Genomic DNA, 17,584 nt, shown 5'->3' with positions numbered 1-17,584 from the left:
TCACTTCCATATATCACTACTGGGAAAACCATAGCTTTAACTATACGGACCTTTTTTGGCAAGGTGATGTCTCTGCTTTTTAAGATGCTGTCTAGGTTTGTCATTGCTTTCCTCCCAAGAAGCCAGCGTCTTTTAATTTCGTGACTGCTGTCACCATCTGCAGTGATCATGGAGTCCAAGAAAGTAAAATCTCTCGCTGCCTCCATTTCCTTCCCTTCTATTTGCCAGGAGGTGATGGGACCAGTGGCCATGATCTTCAAATTTTTGATGTTGAGCTTCAGACCATATTTTGCACTCTCTTCTTTCACCCTCATTAAAAGGTTCTTTAATTCCTCCTCACTTTCTGCCATCAAGGGTGTGTCATCTGCATATCTGAGGTTGTTGAGTTATTATAAACACAATCCTGCAGGCCTATTCAGTTACCCCACTGAATTCAATGGGGCTTACACAAAGGGAAGCAGTGAGGCTTACAGCCTTAGCAGCAACTCAACGCCACTACTCTTACTGAGAAACGAGCGAGCCCCACTGAACTCCTGCGTAAAAACGCACAGCATTACCCGGCGCAGCTGCACAGTCCTGCGCGCCCATAATTTTGGGGGAGCAAATTCCCAACGGGTTTGCTCCCGAGTAAATATGCACAGGATTGGGTCATCATCCTATGCCTCGGAAGTCAGCGGGCTCCCTTCTCAGGAGATACCTCTAGGACCGCGCAGATGCGACGCGGCCAACCCTTGGGTCTCTACCGCTCCGCCGCCGCGGAAGCCTCCTTAGCTTTTGCTCCCCAGTAAGCGGGAGAAGCGCCGGCAGCAGGTCCCCGGGAGCGGCCCGCAGCCCAGCTATTAAGCCGGGAAGTTTGCACGCTCCGCCCGGGCTTTGCTTAGCGGCTGCTGGTTCTCAAGGTCCAAACGGGAGAGCAACCGGCTGCACAGACGCGACCGAGGAGCAGAGCGCATCCTCTCAGCTGCTCTCTTGCGCATGGAGAGACTCATGATCCCAGGGAGAGACGTGACAGGGCAGTTTTCCCAAGTCTCCTCCCCTCCCCGCTTTGCTCTGCAGTCACTTCCTGCAGCTGTTTCCATCTGTGTCCGGTTATACTGCTCCCCCCCCCCACTCCACCGGCTTTCTCGCCCCTCCACCGGTTCTCTTCGTAGCCCCTTTAGACCTGGCTTTTTTTAAGTTATAAAAGAGGCGCCACGAAAGCTCTCCAAGATCCCAAGCTCAGGGATGCGGCGCGCGCCTGGCCGGCTCCACCTCCGGGAAAATCCTTGCAGGAGCCTCCTGTGAATCGTTCTCTTTTCCTTCCACCACCAGCCTTCGCGAAGCCGGTAGGTCCATCGTCATGTCCTCGTCTCGATGTGCCTGGAATAGAATAGCCGGGGAACCGGCGTCTAAGAGCAGCTGCGACCCTACGTGCCCCATTTGACAAACTGGGGTTGACTAGCGTGCGGACAGGGCTGTGCGTGGCTTCATTCAGCTTCATTGCACACTTCTTTAGGGGCATTTTGCAAAGGGGGGTGGGTTTGTTTTCTTTGCAATGCATCGCATCGGATACTGTGTGTGCCTGGTGTTGGGTGTGTGATCTATAGCACCACTAATACGCCTTCAGATAGCCAGATCCTGCACTTGCAAGCTGAGTATGATGATGGCAGTTAGAAGCATGCACTATCTCTGTCACAGCCAGCAACAGGCAAAGTCTTATCCTCCAGGAATTTGCCTTTAAAAAAGCCCCCCCCCCCTAAGCGAATGACTTATCACCTCAAGTGCAAATCCCACGTTTTAATAAGGGTAATAAATGCATATAACATTTTAGTTATATGACCTCCCGGTGTTGCATCCTTTGTATTTTACACAAGGGGGAACTGAGGATATTGTGTATTTTACACAAGGGGGAACCTGTTCAACGAATCTGTGGGCCAAACCAACCCTTGAATGCTGGCTTTAAGCACAGCAATGAGTCACGTTTGCATCTCTGGATAATCTCCACTGCTTCCATCATTTGCCCATGTTCCCTCATGCATTTCCTCAATTTATTAGCCACCAGAAGCATGTTGGGGGAAGGTCTACAAGACAGGATTCTCCTTGTGCCCATCTATATCTTTGTTTTAGTTTGCATTTTTTAATACTGCAGGTTTTAATCAGCAGTGTAGTAGTGGGGGGATGCAGGGGATCAAAGCCTTAAGACTTTTTTTTTCCAGAGCAGGAGTGATGATGTCACCGGTCAGAGCTCCTGGATAATTTGAGGTGCCCTCTTTGCTCCGGCAGTTGAACGAGGTAATAGTTAGGTTTTCAAGTTTGTTTCTGGCTGCTTTAGCATAGAGGTGAGGAAAATATTAAAAAGCAGGTAGATATTGCTGTGCCTCTGCAGGATAGTTTGTATTTCTAGTTAAAAGCTAAAGGTTGCATTTCACTGGCCAAATAGCTTTTACATAGAAAGCTGCCTAATATTGAGTCACATCATTGGCCCATCTAGCTCAAGGTTGACAACACTGACTGGCAGCAGCTCTCCAGGGTTTCAGACAGGGCATCCCTGCCAGGCCTACCTGGAGACACTTGGGATTGAACTTGGGACCTTTTGCATGCAGAGCTTGTGCTGTGCATAGCACATAGGTTCACAAAACTTGCAGACCCTCCCAGTGTTTCTATTTTCCAGGGACAGTCCTGGATAAACAGAAGCCATCCTGGTTTCTCATTTGATCTTGGAATGTCCTGCTTTCCCTGAGCACGTCCCTATTTTCATCAGAGAAATGTTGGAGGGTGTGGAGTTGTTCGACCCCCGAGCCAAGAAGATAAGAAGATATATAGCCTTTAGAAGACATCTGAAGGCAGCCCTGTATCGGGAAGTTTTTAAATGTTTAATGTTTTATTACGTTTATATATATGTTGGAAGCCACCCAAAGTAGCTGTGGCAACCCAGTCTGATTGCTGGGGTATAAATATTATTATTATTATTATTGAATAGGACATCCCTATTTTCACTGGAGAAATGTTGGAGGGTATGAGCTTCACCCAGCATATAGTTAAACTCTGGAGGCAGCTCCCACAAGAGGCAGGGCTCTAGAGGAAGATTAGATGAATTCATTGATGATCAGGGCATCATTGGCTCTCAGAACAATTCAAAGATGCTGACCTTTAAAGCCCTATATGGCCTCGGCCCTGTACATCTCCACCCCCATAGTTCAGCCTGGGCAAAGAAGTCCAGCTCTGAGGGCCTTCTGGCGGTTCCCTCACTGTGAGAAGTGAAGTTACAGGGAACCAAGTAGAGGGCCTTCTCGGTAGTGGCACCCGCCCTGTGGAATGCCCTCCCTTCAGATGTCAATGAGATAAATAACTACACTGGTACCTCGGGTTACATACGCTTCAGGCTACATATGCTTCAGGTTACAGACTCCGCTAACCCAGAAATAGTACCTTGGGTTAAGAACTTTGCTTCAGGATGAGAACAGAAATCGTGCACTTGCGGCGCGGCGGCAGCGGGAGGCCCCATTATCTAAAGTGGTGCTTCAGGTTAAGAACAGTTTCAGGTTAAGAATGGATCTCCGGAATGAATTAAGTTCTTAACCCAAGGTACCAGTGTATACAACATTTAGAAGACATCTGAAGGTAGCCCTGTAGAGATTTTTTTAAAAAATGTTTGACATCTTATTATGCTTTTATATGTGCTGGAAGCTACCTGGAGTGGACAGTATCTTCTTCTTTGGTGATCACTCGTAGCCGAGTAAGATTGTCTTCCATAAACACGGTTTTAACAGTGAGTCCCTAAGTGACTGTGGAAGCCAATTCTGGATCCACACGTCCTTCCACAGTGGGGACATTGGTTTCTGGCAGGAGTTAATCGCAGTGTGGATTTGCCAAGCGTGCCTTCCTCCTAGCACGTTTCTCCCTTTCGGGTGTCTTCAAAGCCCATGACACCTTTGAATTGTTTCAGCAAATCCTTTCCATCTTTTCCAATTTTTGTCCTGTAATTTATCTTAATATAATGTAACTTTACTTTCCCTCCTTTCACCAATTAACAGTCCGTTTTTTCCTAAACCTTTATAACATTTCTGCTAAAACCACATAACTTCATTCCAACATCCTTCTAACATTCATTAATTTTACAATATTTCTGTAGATAGTCTTTAAATTTCTTCCAATCTTCCTCCACCGACTCTTCTCCCTGGTCTCGGATTCTGCCGGTCATTTCCGCCAGTCCCATGTAGTCCATCACCTTCATCTGCCATTCTTCCCGGGTGGGTAGATCTTGTGTCTTACCAAGTTAGTTTATTATTATTATTATTAGTAGTATTATGCATTACCTGACATTTTCAGAAGATAAAGTTATAATTTTTTGGTTCTCTGAAAGCAGTTTATGTGATTCTTCATCAAACAGAGTCTTACCAAGCTAAATGATGCCCTTAGAAAGATAATAGCAGATTTGAATTCTTCCCAAAACCACATCTTTATGACCCCTCACTAAAGAAATTGGCAGGAAATTAAATTTCACCCCCTTAAATTGCACCCTACTGTTGGATCCTCCTGTCTTAGTGGAACTTCTCTATGTTTCTGGTCCAGAGCCGACGTTGGTCTCCTGTCATCAAAGGAAGCGATGCCAGAAGTTCTCTCGACAAATGATCCTCTTGCAGCAAGCTGGATTTCCTCCTGCTCCTCCTGAGAAGCTCCCATCGCTTCCTATGTCAGTGGGCGCCAGGCCTGCAGCCAACTTGCGACTATCCCCACAGAAACCTCTCGGACTGGGGCCGTCCTTGCCACTTGCACAAGATGAGGAACTTGCTACAGGGGTGGAGCAGGACCCTGTGTTGGAGGAACTTTGTAAGCCTTTGTGCTGCAGGCTTTGTAACGTCACGCTGAATTCTGCACAGCAAGCCCAGGCTCATTACCAGGTGAGGAGGAAGCTGTGAACACCAGCACTGCACACCAATAATAATAATAATAATAATAATAATAATAATAATAATAATAATAATAATTTTATTATTTGTACCCCAGCCACTCTGGGCAGCTTCCAACAAATATAAAGGCATAATAAAACGTCAAACATCAAAAATTTCCCTATACAGGGCTGTCTTCAGATGTCTTCTAAAAGGCCTATAGTTGTTTATCTGCTTGACATCTGCTGGGAGGGCGTTCCACAGGGCAGGCACCACTCCCAAGAAGGCCCTCTGCCTGCTTCCCTGTATCCTCACTTCTTGCAGCGAGGGAACCACCAGAAGGCCCTCACAGCTGGACCTCAGTGTCCAGGCTGAATGATGGAGGTGGGGACACAGCACTTAGGAAGGGTGGAAAAGTTCACCTGGTGACACTGTGATGTCAGGTGATGGCCAGGTGGGTTGCTCCGCCCTCCTGTCTAACTTAGCTCAGTTTCAGGTTAAGAACAGACCTCCAGAACGAATTAAGTACTTAACCCAAGGTACCACTGTACTGCTGACCTCCGCAGTCAGTTGCAGAGCATAAAAGGAAACACCCAAAAAGAGGTTGTGTGTACAGATGCATTATTGCACAATGTGAGGCATCTTGACAGAAACATGTTGGGTATATCTTGAGTGTTAAAATGTGCAAAATGAGATGGGATTTTTCTGTGACTGAAAACTACAATTGCAGTGTGTTTGACGTTTTACATGACCAATGGAGGCTGTTTGTTCAACCAGTTTCTCTCTCTCTCTCTCTCTCTCTCTCTCTCTCTCTCTCTCTCTCTTCTCTCTCTCTCTCTCTCTCTCTCTCTCTCTCTCACACACACACACGTATTCTGTCCCCAGTAAATTAAGTGTGGTATAGTAGTTAGAGGCAAGTGACGCTGTGGGTTAATCCACAGAGCCTAGGGCTTTTCGATCAGAAGGTTGGCGGTTCGAATCCCCATGATGGGGTGAGCTCCCGTTGCTCGGTCCCTGCTCCTGCCAACCTAGCAGTTCGAAAGCACATCAAAGTGCAAGTAGATAAATAGGTACCACTGCGGCGGGAAGGTAAACCGTGTTTCCGTGCACTGCTCTGGTTCACCAGAAGCGGCTTAGTCATGCTGGCCACATGACCCAGAAGCTGTACACTGGCTCCCTCGGCCAGTAAAGTGAGATGAGTGTCGCAACCCAGAGTCGTCCGTGACTGGACCTAATGGTCAGGGGTCCCTTTACCTTTAGTAGTTAGAGGGTTGTTTGAAACGTGCTTGGTGACCTTGGGCCAGTCACTGTCTCTCAGACTAACCTACCTGCAGGGTTGTTGTAAGGTTACAGACACTTCAGGTTACAGACGCTTCAGGTTACAAACTCTGCTAACCCAGAAATAGTACCTCGGGTTAAGTACTTTGCTTCCGGATGAGAACAGAAATCGCGTGGCAGCAGTGGGAGGCCCCATTAGCTAAAGTGGTACCTCAGGTTAAGAACAGTTTCAGGTTAAGAACGGACCTCCAGAATGAATTAAGTTCTTAACCTGGGTTACCACTTTAGTTATGTTGTCTAGTGGTTTACCACTGTAGTTATTAAATATGTATGTTACCCTTCATCTATAAATTTCAGGGCAGTAGCGCTGGGCAATACCTGGTTTTCAACTTTGTTATATATCACCAGCTAAACATCACAATATATTGATAGATCACAATGTCTGAAATAAGGATGGAGCTATGTAGAGTCATTGGCTGGCTTCACAGTTTCCCCTGTGTTGTGATTTTTGTACAGCATACCCACCCACCCACATCATGATTCGTGATATATTGCCAAGTCACAAACTATGGAACTGATATCATGATATGGACTTGAAACTGGTTTTGGACCATATAGCGATATATTTCCCAGCCCTACAGGGCAGTTCACAACACCTAGAGCTCCTTGGGTGAAAGGTGGACTATAATGAACAAACAAAATAGGATTGCCTATTGTGAAAGCATCCTAAAACGCTGATGACAGCCACATTGTGCGGATGAAGATAAAGAACCTTTCCTCTCTCTTTTGATTAATATTGACAGTTGAGGATTGCATCGACCTTCACAGTAAACCCCACCTGCAGCCGCATTTTCTTTTTTAAAAATAATAATAATATTTTATTAAGTTTTAAGAGTAACAACATACAGAAAAAAGAAAAAACACAAGAAAAACACAAAAATACACAAAAAATACACAAAAAGAAAAACAAAAATCCTTCTTTTTAAATTCTCATCTTTGATTCACCTATTTTCCTGACTTCCTCACGCCTCCCTTTTTTGTATCCCTTTTAAAAAATTGTTCAGAAAATTCATATCCAATTAATTTATCTATTATCAATCCAATCTTATTTTTTGCCTTGTTGCTAGAACCACTTCAGTTCATTTCAATGTCATCAACATTCAAAAATTTTACAATGTTTCTGTAAATAAATTTTAAATTTCCTCCAATCTTCTTCCACCAACTCTTCTCCCTGGTCTCGGATTCTGCCAGTCATTTCCGCCATTTCCATATAGTCCATTACTTGCATCTGCCATTCTTCCAGAGTGGGTAGATCTTGTGTCTTCCAGTGCTTTGCGATGAGTATTCTTGCTGCTGCTGTAGCGTACATAAAGAAAGTTCTGTCTTTCTTTAACACCAATTGGCCAACTATGCCTAGGAGAAAGGCCTCTGGTTTCTTAGGGAAAGTGTACTTAAGTACCTTCTTCAATTCATTATAGATCATCTCCCAGAAAGCCTTAATCCTCTGGCTTCTCCTCAGATCGTATAAATCTTTTGCAGTTGCATTTTCTTGTCGCACAGCTATATGGCTGCCCATGAAAGCTGTTAACACAGGCTCTCTTTCCAGGGTAAAAACCATAGTAAGAAACTTCGGAATTACTATGCTGCCAACAGCTGTCCAGCTCCTGCCAGGATGAGCAGTTCCCTTGAGCCAGCCACCCAACCGGTGGTTTCCCTTCCACTCCAGGTGAGTTAGTTGTATGGAGGTTTTGCTTTGCGGTGTGCGTTCCACAGCATGTTGACACAGAATAATAGTAATAATAATAAATTTTTATTTGTGGAAACCAACTGTTTCCACTTATAAGGACCTATGAGCAGGCTGGGAAACATCCTTCTTGCTTGTTTTTATACAAAGAGAGAATGAGTCAGACTGAACCCTGACCAAAAGCCTGGCGGAACAGCTCCATTTTGCAGGCCCTGCGGAAGGATGTCAAATCTCACAGGGCCCTGGTCTCTTGTGAGAGAACATTCCACGAAGCCGGGGCCACGACCAAAAAGGTCCTGGCTTTGGTTGAGGCCAATCTAATCTCCCTGGGGTCTGGAATCTTCACGGTGTTGTTATTTGCAGACCGTAAGGTCCTTGGACATACCAGGAGAGGCGGTCCCATAAATACGAGGGTCCTAGGCTGTATAGGGCTTTAAAGATTAAAACCAACACCTTAAACCTGTACTCCTCTGGGAGCCAGTGCAGCTGGTATAGCACCGGATGAATGCGCTCCCGCGGCGAGGACCCTGTGAGGAGTCTCGTCGCGGCATTCTGCAGCCGCTGGAGTTTCTGGGTCAGTTTCAAGAGCAGCCCCGCGTAGAGTGAGTTACAATAATCAAGCCTGGAGGTGACCATCACGTGGATCACAGTGACTAGGTCAGGGCAAGAGAGGTAAGCAGCCAACTGCTTAGCTTGGCGGAGATGAAAAAATGCCGCCTTTGTTATAGCTGCAATCTGTGCCTCCATAGAAAGGGAGGCATCGAAGTACGTTCCACTGAGTTTGGCGGGGATGTACTCCCTGGCCAGTGTCTATGAGACAAGGACGTATACTTGCCATGTGCTTTTGTGCATGCATGTGTCTCATTCCACCCAGCCAAAAGCAGCCATGCCTCTGAATATCGCATGCTGGATGCCACGGGAAGGAAGAAAGCTGTTGCTCTCAGGTCCTGCGTGTGGGTTTCCCCGGGGGTATCACATTGCCCACTGTGAAAACAGAATGTTGAACCAGATGGGGCTCATCTTGTGTCCTTATGATGTATTTTTTAAAAGGTACTTATTGCTCTGCTCTGCTCTGTTGAAAGCTGCTTTGGTTTTCCTACAAAAAAGCAGGGTGGGATTACATGGGTGTAATGGGGGGGGGGGGCAGAGAGCAAAATCTGCCAGTGCGGGGAGCAAAATTGAACTCTGAAAAGGGAGGGTAGAGGCTAATTTCACATGCAAAAATGAGAACGGTGTCTGCACATTTTGTTTCATATCCCAGGGTTCTTCAAATGCTAGCAAATTACTTTTCCAAAGAAAACCCTGGGAGCAGGGTGATTATGGGGGAAACTCTCTCCTTGCTGTGTCCCACGGACTCCCATGAATAAATATTACAGCTAGATAATATATTAAATGTGTGCCGTTCAGCTAGCAGAAGCCAGCGCCAAGGACTCCTGCTACCAAAAGGGGGCTTCCCTTTCTCCTCCCCCCACATGTCTCCTGCACAAATCCTCTCTGAAGAAGCGGGGGAGCCCCCAGAACAGCACACGATGGGAGGAGAGGGGAGATTATAGGCAAGCAGAAAGACTTACACTGATGAACACCCTCCTTGATGCAACTTCCACGCATTAAGGTCCGTCGAGCATGCAGGGGGAGCTACCTCTTTCATCTGGACCACAGCTGCTATGCCGTTCTGGTATAATAATAATAATTTATCATTTACCACTCTGGGCAGCTTTCAACAGAATATTAAAATACAATAGCCTATTAAACATTAAAAGCTTCCCTAAACAGGGCTGCCTTCAAATGTCTTCTAAAAGTCTAGTAGCTGTTTTTCCCTTTGACATCTGGTGGGAGGGTGTTCCACAGGTCGGGTGCTACTACCGAGAAGGACCTCTGCCTTCTTCCCTGTAACTTGGCTTCTCGCAGTGAGGGAACCGCCAGAAGGCCCTCGGAGCTGGACCTCAGTGTCCGGGCAGAACGATGGGGGTGGAGATGCTCCAGGTATACTGGACTGAGGCCGTAGAGAAGATTCCACTGGCATCCATGGAAGGTGCCCTCCCAGGACAATGTAATTTAAATGGAGGAGTTCATGAGGACCATGGTGCAAGGGGGGGGGGAGGTTTTGCACTCGTTGTCCCCTTGTTTTAAACCATGATCCCTGGCTCTAATGGAATGAAAAGCCAGTATTCTTTCAAGGTTAAATTCTGGTAAATTTTCCAGCCAGAGACATGGGTGCCTGAAACTCATCCGGACTCACCGATGTAATGCTAAATTATGGTTTGGTGTTGCGTGCAAACATGGCAGCTACGTGTGATATGGGATGCTGCAAAAAATGACACCCTGCTGTCAAGTTTTCCCCCTTGCCTCCAGAACATGTAGAATCACTCACCAAGTGTTGTGATGTTGCGACAGCGTGCGTTCCCCCAGTCCTAGCTAACCGTACCCATTGATCCAAAGGAGCTAAAGGAAACCAGTTTTGGTGGGAGTGAAGATTACAGTAGCTGATGAGGTCAGCCACTGGGGGGAGACAATTTCTTATGTAAAATTTTTTATTAGATCCTGCTGTAAAAGCTGTTGATCACTCTGATTGCAACTGTTTTCTCCCATCACACAGAAATAAATGGGAGCCATTCATTTTTATGGGCACCATTTATGCTTATGGGTGAATGCAGAAAAGTATAGGGCAAAAGAAAATGCCAACCAGAGTTGTTCACCAATGATCAACCAACACACAAGCAGTAAAAAACAATATTATAACCACTTAAATTTACATTTCCTTCTAAACACTGTTAGAAGCCAGTATAGACTGTACAATGACTGCAACCTAGTATAAATGTAATATTTCAAAATTGACAACAGTACCATTTCTGTAGCCCGGGTCTTAATTGGCCATTAAATGCCAAAGCAAAAAGGTCGTTGAGGTTCACTGAAAAGTACTGAGGGATGGGGCTTGTGCTAAGGGGCAGGATGTTAAGGCCTGTTTAAATAGACTTTGGAATGGGGCTTGGCTGACATTGCACGGAATCAATTTCCACAGTTGTGGAGCCACCACTGAAACGTCCCTGTACTCTGTACCTGTCAGGCCCAGAGTCAGACACAGGTCAGTACGAAAGACACAGGGCTCCGTTATCAGTGAAGTTAACTCTTTATCCGACAAAACAGCATATAGCTCAGCAACACTTCCCAGTAGGTCTTTATGGAGCAATTGTCAGGAATGAGGGTACTTATGGCTCCTTCTCTCCCAGATGTTTCCTAAGCAGTCTCAAACTACGTCTGTGCACCTCTGGCCTCTGTTCAGCTCTCCTCATTATTCTGTGTATTTTGGGAGACTGGCGGGAGGGGAACATGTTGCAGCAGGAGAGGGAGACTCCCTGGATTCTTCAGCAGTCTTTTAACCCTCCTCATCTGCTTCAGCCTCGGAGTCTGAACTGCTCCCTGTCACTGACTCCTTCTGCCCACTTAAGCCTGTTGCTCCTCCAGTGTCCGGCACCTCCTCCCTCCACCAATCTTCTCCTCTACTAAATGTCCCACCACCAACCCCCTGACTCTGAGCCTTCCTCCTCTGGGGGTTCCCCGGCTGGTGCCTCCAATCACTGCTCTTCATGCAGCCAGTCCCTGAGAATGCCCACCAACCGAATGAATAAGTACAAGAACATCCGTTTTGAAGAACGAACCACGTTGATGTGCCTTAATGCCCCCCCTTTCTGACCAGGGCGCTTCCTCAAAACCAGGAGGGCGGGTGATCCTGGCCACGGAAAATGACTACTGCAAATTGTGTGACGCTTCGTTCAGCTCGCCGGCTGTGGCCCAGGCTCACTACCAAGGGAAGAATCACGCCAAGAGGTTGCGCCTGGCTGAAGCTCAAAACAACACATTCTCGTAGGTATTACTGAACTTCTTTGAGAGTGAGGGGTTGTGATTGGAATGGCTTTTGCTAACCTTGTCCGGTGACACCTGTAAAATATATCTCCTCGTTGTCTTCCCACACCCCTGCTCCTCCTCCTCCTCCTTCTTCCTCATGTCTTCACAACACCAGGGAGTCATCGGAAGTGGTGGGCAAAAGGAAGATGCGGAAAGTAGGGAACGAATACAAGATGATGCAGAGCAGACGAAACGTCTATGCCGTCCAGAGTAACACAGGTACTTCCCATATTTGCTGTCGCGGCTAAAAAGTAGCCGCTGTTTCTTTAATACAAAAAGAAACTGAGTCAGCATGACTCAAGAAACCTTTCACCTACATATGCTTGTATACAGGGTGGTCATTGATGGTCTGTTTGTGGCGTGGGTTGGGTTGGTCGGATGGTTGAAAGCTGGTTGCATTAATATGTATAAAGCTGTCGGTCGTGGTGGGATAAGAAGACTTTTAAGAATAAAAGCAGCAATACTCTGCAAAGATACTCTTTCTCAAGGACTCTTTTGTGCCAACTAAGGTCTGAGGACCAGGCGAAGGAGTCAAAGGAGGTCAGAACCTTTTCTTTTTCAAACACTGACACTTTGCACCCTATTCAGTGTATGTTATTTCTAGCTGAAGCTAGAGACCTCCTTTTGCGCGATAGCAGAGCCGGGTTAGGGATGAGAGACCTTGTGATTCCAGAATCATTGCAGCCAATTACCAGTTCTACATCCATAGCTGAAGCTGTAGCCTGGGACATAGTAAGTGGGAGGTTTACTAATATGATAGGGCTGGGCAGGGACTGTTAGTTTCTGTTTGCCACAGTGCAGTGCTTTTGGAGTCACAAGACTCTGTTTACATTCCAGAGACAGCCCAGGCTATTGGAAGTCTCACGGAAGGCAGGAGCCGGATGTTACGTACTGGTTTCCTGTTCCTTTGTTCCTTTGTTGTTCAGTTGTTCTCTGCTTTCATAGAGAGAGGATGTTTCTTTTCTGTCTGCATAGCGAGAAATAAAACTCTTTAGCCATGTAGCCATAAATCTCATCACTTCCGCATGCTGCTGGATTCTCTGCTGGATGGGAATATGCCTGAGGCCTCATCAAAGGCTCAGGTCATTAATCACCGAAGGTTCGGCCGGAGGAGGATGAGCTTTATCAGCTTGGCTGAGCAGAGATCCCGACAGGGAGCCCCCTCCCACCTGCCCTGTGGCCCTCAGATCACCGCAATTTATCCCATGCTGCACCCCAGATTCATCCCCAAAACAATTCAGGGAGGAGTCAGGCTAAGTTGTTGTTGTTGTGATGACACTTTAAAGGCTGACATTCATTACAACATAAACTTTGGTGGGTTACAGTCTAATAATGATGATGATGATGATGATGATGATAATAGTACCCCACCCATCGGACTGGGTTGCCCCAGCCACTCTGGGCAGCTTCCAGCATATACAGAAACATGATCAAACACCAAACATTTAAAAATTCCCGATACAGAGCTGCCTTCAGATGTCTTCTAGAAGTCATGTAGTTCTTTATCTCCTTGACATTGGTTGGAAGAGTGTTCCACAGGGAGGTTGCCTCTGCCAAGAAGGCCCTCTGCCTGGTTCCCTAGATTCATGAACGGTTAAAGTTTATGCCACAATCAAGTTTATTTGTTTACTTTCTTAATTTCTAGTCCTTCTTTCCCTCCAAGGAGCTCGAGGTGGTATTTCTGCTCCCCCCCATTTAATCCTAACAACAACCTTGTGAGGTAGGTTAAGCTGAGAGAGTGACTGACTTGAAGGTCACCCAGAGGAATTTGTGGCCAAGTGGGGATTTGAACCCTGGTCTCCCAGGTCCTAGTCCACCCTGGCTCAGTTGTATATTGTTTTGGCTGCAGCGAAGAGATGACTCGCTCAGCTTTGTTTTTTAGTTGTTTAGTCGTGTCCGACTCTTTGTGACCCCATGGACCAGAGCACGCCAGGCACTCCTGTCTTCCACTGCCTCCCGCAGTTTGGTCAAACTCATGCTGGTAGCTTCAAGAACACTATCCAACCATCTTGTCTTCTGTCGTCCCCTTTTCCTTGTGCCCTCCATCTTTCCCAACATCAGGGTCTTTTCCAGGGAGTCTTCTCTTCTCATGAGGTGGCCAAAGTATTGGAGCCTCAGCTTCAGGACCTGTCCTTCCAGTGAGCACTCAGGGCTGATTTCCTTCAGAATGGATAGGTTTGATTTTCTTGCAGTCCATGGGACTCTCAAAGAGTCTTCTCCAGCACCATAATTCAAAAGCATCAATTCTTCAGCAATCAGCCTTCTTTCTGGTCCAGCTCTCACTTCCATACATCACTACTGCGAAAACCATAGCTTTAACTATACAGGCCTTTGTTGGCAAGGTGATGTCTCTGCTTTTTAAGATGCTGTCTAGGTTTGTCATTGCTTTTCTCCCAAGAAGCAGGCATCTTTTAATTTTCTTACTGCTGTCACCATCTGCAGTGATCATGGAGCCCAAGAAGGTAATATCTCTCACTGCCTCCATTTCTTCCCCTTCTATTTGCCAGGAGGTGATGGGACCAGTGGCCATGATCTTGGTTCATGATCTCGCTCAGCTACCCCTCTGAAAATAAAAGCAAGCGGTAAACCGACAGCCAGCATGACATGGGGCTAATGCAGCTTGCTTCGTTCCCAATGGGTGCTGGTTGTGGGCTAAGTAATTATTTGAAGGGTTTTCAGATCCTTACAAAGGATGGTGTGTGCAGGTTTTCAGGCACACACATGTATGCATACACACACACACAGGAGGATCCTGTCTTACACGGTGCTGATTTTTGCTCCTTCACAAGCGACTTGCACCGTGCAGAGGTGTAGTCCAATACTATCCCTGGTCCCAAGGTCGATGAATGCTGCCCAGGCATTGTGAGGTAGTTTGGAAGAGGGAGGGGAAGAGAGTTGGCTTGGTGGTGGGGAGCCAGGGAGAAATTGGGGTAGGAACGCATGAAAAACACTAAAGAGAACAAATGTTCTTCCTCAGGGAAGGTAGCAGAGGACAGAGTCTTGTATTTCTTTTCATAATTTCTTAAAAATAAATAAATTCTTGTGCCTTTTGGCTTTGCGAAGACTTTGTCCTGAGGTTTCCAAAGCTTAAGAACCTGGGCAGTTGGTGCTGCAGAAAATGAGCATTAAATACTTATTTGTCTGATTTTCTCTCCCCATGACCCCTGTCTGCCTGCCTTCCTTTGCCCTCACAGCATCCAAAGTTTGCTTGGGTATGTCTGCCTATTAGTGAGCCTTGGTTTCTCACTCCAGAACTTAATTTGCCAGCTGCCCTTCCCTGATGCTGCTCTGAGCAGGGGCAATTTTCTGCTCAGTTTCCTTGGCTCCAGGCCAGGTCATTTGACTCCTGGATCCTCTTCGTGCTGCCGTCGTCCAGAAAGACAGAGCTGGTTAGCCACCCTCCAAGGCCATCTGCTATGGGAATCCTTTTCACCTCCAGCATTTCCGGAGCGGAATTTTTAATAAACAATCCAGGAGACAGTTTGTTTACTTGTTTTGAGTGGGTCAAGAGGTGCTTAGGTTGCTCAAGACTGAAATATGTTTAGAAAGCTTTAAGCTCATTGGAGTGATCTTGCTTTAATTGCATGTATTTATTTGAGACTTCCAGGCTACCTTTTAGGACCATCCCTGTGATGTCCCTAAGAATAGAGCCCCTGAAATGAATGGACCTAAGTTATTCATATCCTTTATTTTCAGTGGGTCTGCTTTGAGTAGGACTAACATGGGATACAACCCAATGCAGAATTAAAGTCAGAACAGGTTGGATGGCCGTCTGTCATAGATGCTTTAGTTGAGATTCCTTCTGTCTCTACAGTTCTGTGATTCTATGAGATACTACTACTACTACTACTACTACTACTACTACTACTAATATATTTATACACTGCCCATCTGGCTGGGTTTCCCCAGCCATCCTGGGCAGCTCCCAACAGAATATTAAAAACACGATAAAACATCAAACATTAAAAACCTCCATAAACAGGGCTGCCTTGAGATGTCTTCCAAAAGTCAGATAGTTGTTTATTTCCTTGACATCTGATGGAAGGGCGTTCCGCAGGGCGAGTGCCACTACTGAGAAGGCCCTCTGCCTGGTTCCCTATAACCTCATTTCTTGCAGTGAGGGAACCGCCAAAAGGCCCTCAGAGCTGGACCCCAGTGTCCAGGCAAAACGATGGGGGTGGAGACACTCCTTCAGGTATACTGGGCCAAGGCCATATAGGGCTTTAAAGGTCAGCACCAACACTTTGAATTGTGCTCGGAAACATACTGGGATCCAATGTAGGTCTTTCAGGACCGGTGTTATATGGTCTCGTCGGCTGCTCCCAGTCACCTGTCTAGCTGCCGCATAGACTGCAGAAGGCCATAATGTATCACAGAAATTTTTCCTACGTGCATAGAGGCCTCTTGCAGTTCAAGGAGGCTGAAACAGTGTCTTCTTGCTCACAGGACATGCCTGATTTATGTCCATGCCTACTAGTTGTGCACAGACAGATGTGAAACATGCATAAAACCCACTATGCATAAGACAAACGGCAAAATGAATAGACCAAGCCCAATGTAAGAATTGGTCTGCATGACCTTGGGGTCCATCCCAAGTCTATGATTCTATGATTTTGTGTTTCTTGTATTGTACTTTTCTGTTGTGAATTGCCTTGAGATCTACTGAGGAAGGGCGGTATACAAGGTTAATAAATCAGCATCAACAACGTATGGTGAGGACAGGGTGCTGCACCATGCAGGTGGGCCTTTGACCTGATCCAGTGGCTGGACTTTTTCTAAGAGCCAGTGTGGTGTAGTGGTTAAGAACGGTAGACTTGTAATCTGGGGAACTGGGTTCGATTCCCCGCTCCTCCACATGCAGCTGCTGGGTGACCTTGGGCCAGTCACACTTCTCTGAAGTCTCTCAGCCTCACTCACCTCACAGAGTGTTTGTTGTAGGGGAGGAAGGGAAAGGATTTTGTTAGCCACTTTGAGACTCCTGAAGGGGAGTGATAAAGTGGGATATCAAATCCACACTCCTCCTCCTCCTCCTCCTCCTCCTCTTCTTCTTCTTCTTCTTCTTCTTAGGTTTTTGGCCAGTGTGAACTGGGCCCTAAGACCTCTCTCTGGCAGGACATAAATGACTTTTCCCTTCTGCTCCCTCCCCTCTTCCTGCAGGCCCTTATTTCAACCCTCGTTCCCGCCAGCGGATCCCGCGCGACCTCGCCATGTGCGTCACCCCCAGCGGCCAGTTCTACTGCTCCATGTGCAACGCTGGCGCCAGCGAGGAGGCCGAGTTCCGGCAGCACCTGGAGAGCAAGCAGCACAAGAGCAAAGTGTCGGAGCAGCGTTACAAGAATGAGATGGAGAACCTTGGCTACGTTTAATGAGACGGCGATTCCCGCTGGCTCCATCCTTCCTCCCTCCCTCCCTCCCCTTCCGCCAGCCCTGATGGAGGGAGCAACTTTTCTCGCCTGCTGCTTGCCATTCACCTTGCTTTTTCTGCTCCGTGCCTTAGGAGTTCTGCTCTCCAGCGCTCTCTCTTCCTCTCTCTCTCTGTGTTTTAAAGCACCTACAAGGCCAGCGGTGAAATAGGTGAAGCAAAAGGGTTTTTTCAAATTTCGCTGCCACTTGGCACACGAGTATGCGCTGCAGGGTGCCAAGTTCTCTGTGTTGTGTTTGCTCATTCGTTAAGGCTCAACCTTGCCTTCTTCCCCCTACCCCTATCCTCCCCTTTGCATGAGTCTTGGCCTTGGAAGCACCGGAGCCACAAACAGGCAGGGCGCAAGTTTCGCTCATGGTGTAGTGGTTA

At 46.9% G+C, this 17,584-nt stretch overlaps 1 protein-coding gene across 2 annotated transcripts; it reads left to right on the top strand.

Annotated features, from left to right (window-relative positions):
- Window positions 1-202: 202 nt before the first annotated feature.
- ZMAT3 (zinc finger matrin-type 3) lies at window positions 203-17,561 on the top strand. 2 transcript variants are annotated; one of them, XM_083739921.1, is made up of 7 exons: window positions 203-1,325; window positions 2,201-2,271; window positions 4,552-4,880; window positions 7,753-7,872; window positions 11,585-11,751; window positions 11,909-12,012; window positions 16,951-17,561. In XM_083739921.1, the coding sequence occupies exons 3-7, from the start codon at window positions 4,608-4,610 to the stop codon at window positions 17,157-17,159; spliced, it is 873 nt and encodes a 290-aa protein (XP_083596047.1). In that variant the 5' UTR covers window positions 203-1,325; window positions 2,201-2,271; window positions 4,552-4,607; the 3' UTR covers window positions 17,160-17,561. The 2 variants fall into 2 exon arrangements, with proteins under 2 accessions (XP_083596047.1, XP_083596046.1); XM_083739920.1 differs by lacking the exon at window positions 2,201-2,271 and having other exon boundaries at window positions 204-1,325.
- The last annotated feature ends 23 nt before the right edge of the window (window positions 17,562-17,584 follow it).

The sequence above is a fragment of the Podarcis gaigeae genome, assembly GCF_964106915.1.
Source record: "Podarcis gaigeae genome assembly, chromosome: 5".
In the NCBI taxonomy this organism is placed as follows: Eukaryota; Metazoa; Chordata; class Lepidosauria; order Squamata; family Lacertidae; genus Podarcis; species Podarcis gaigeae.
The sequence above is the reverse complement of the archived record's forward strand: the minus strand, read 5'-3'. Positions and strand labels throughout refer to the sequence as shown.

Bases quoted from the DNA above. Each gene is read 5' to 3' on its own strand.
- ZMAT3 (XM_083739921.1), top strand. From the start codon at position 4,608: ATGATCCTCTTGCAGCAAGCTGGATTTCCTCCTGCTCCTCCTGAGAAG. The intron at 7,873-11,584 runs GTGAGTTAGTTG...CTTTCTGACCAG, and splicing joins TGGTTTCCCTTCCACTCCAG to GGCGCTTCCTCAAAACCAGG. The intron at 11,752-11,908 runs GTAGGTATTACT...TCACAACACCAG, and splicing joins GCTCAAAACAACACATTCTC to GGAGTCATCGGAAGTGGTGG.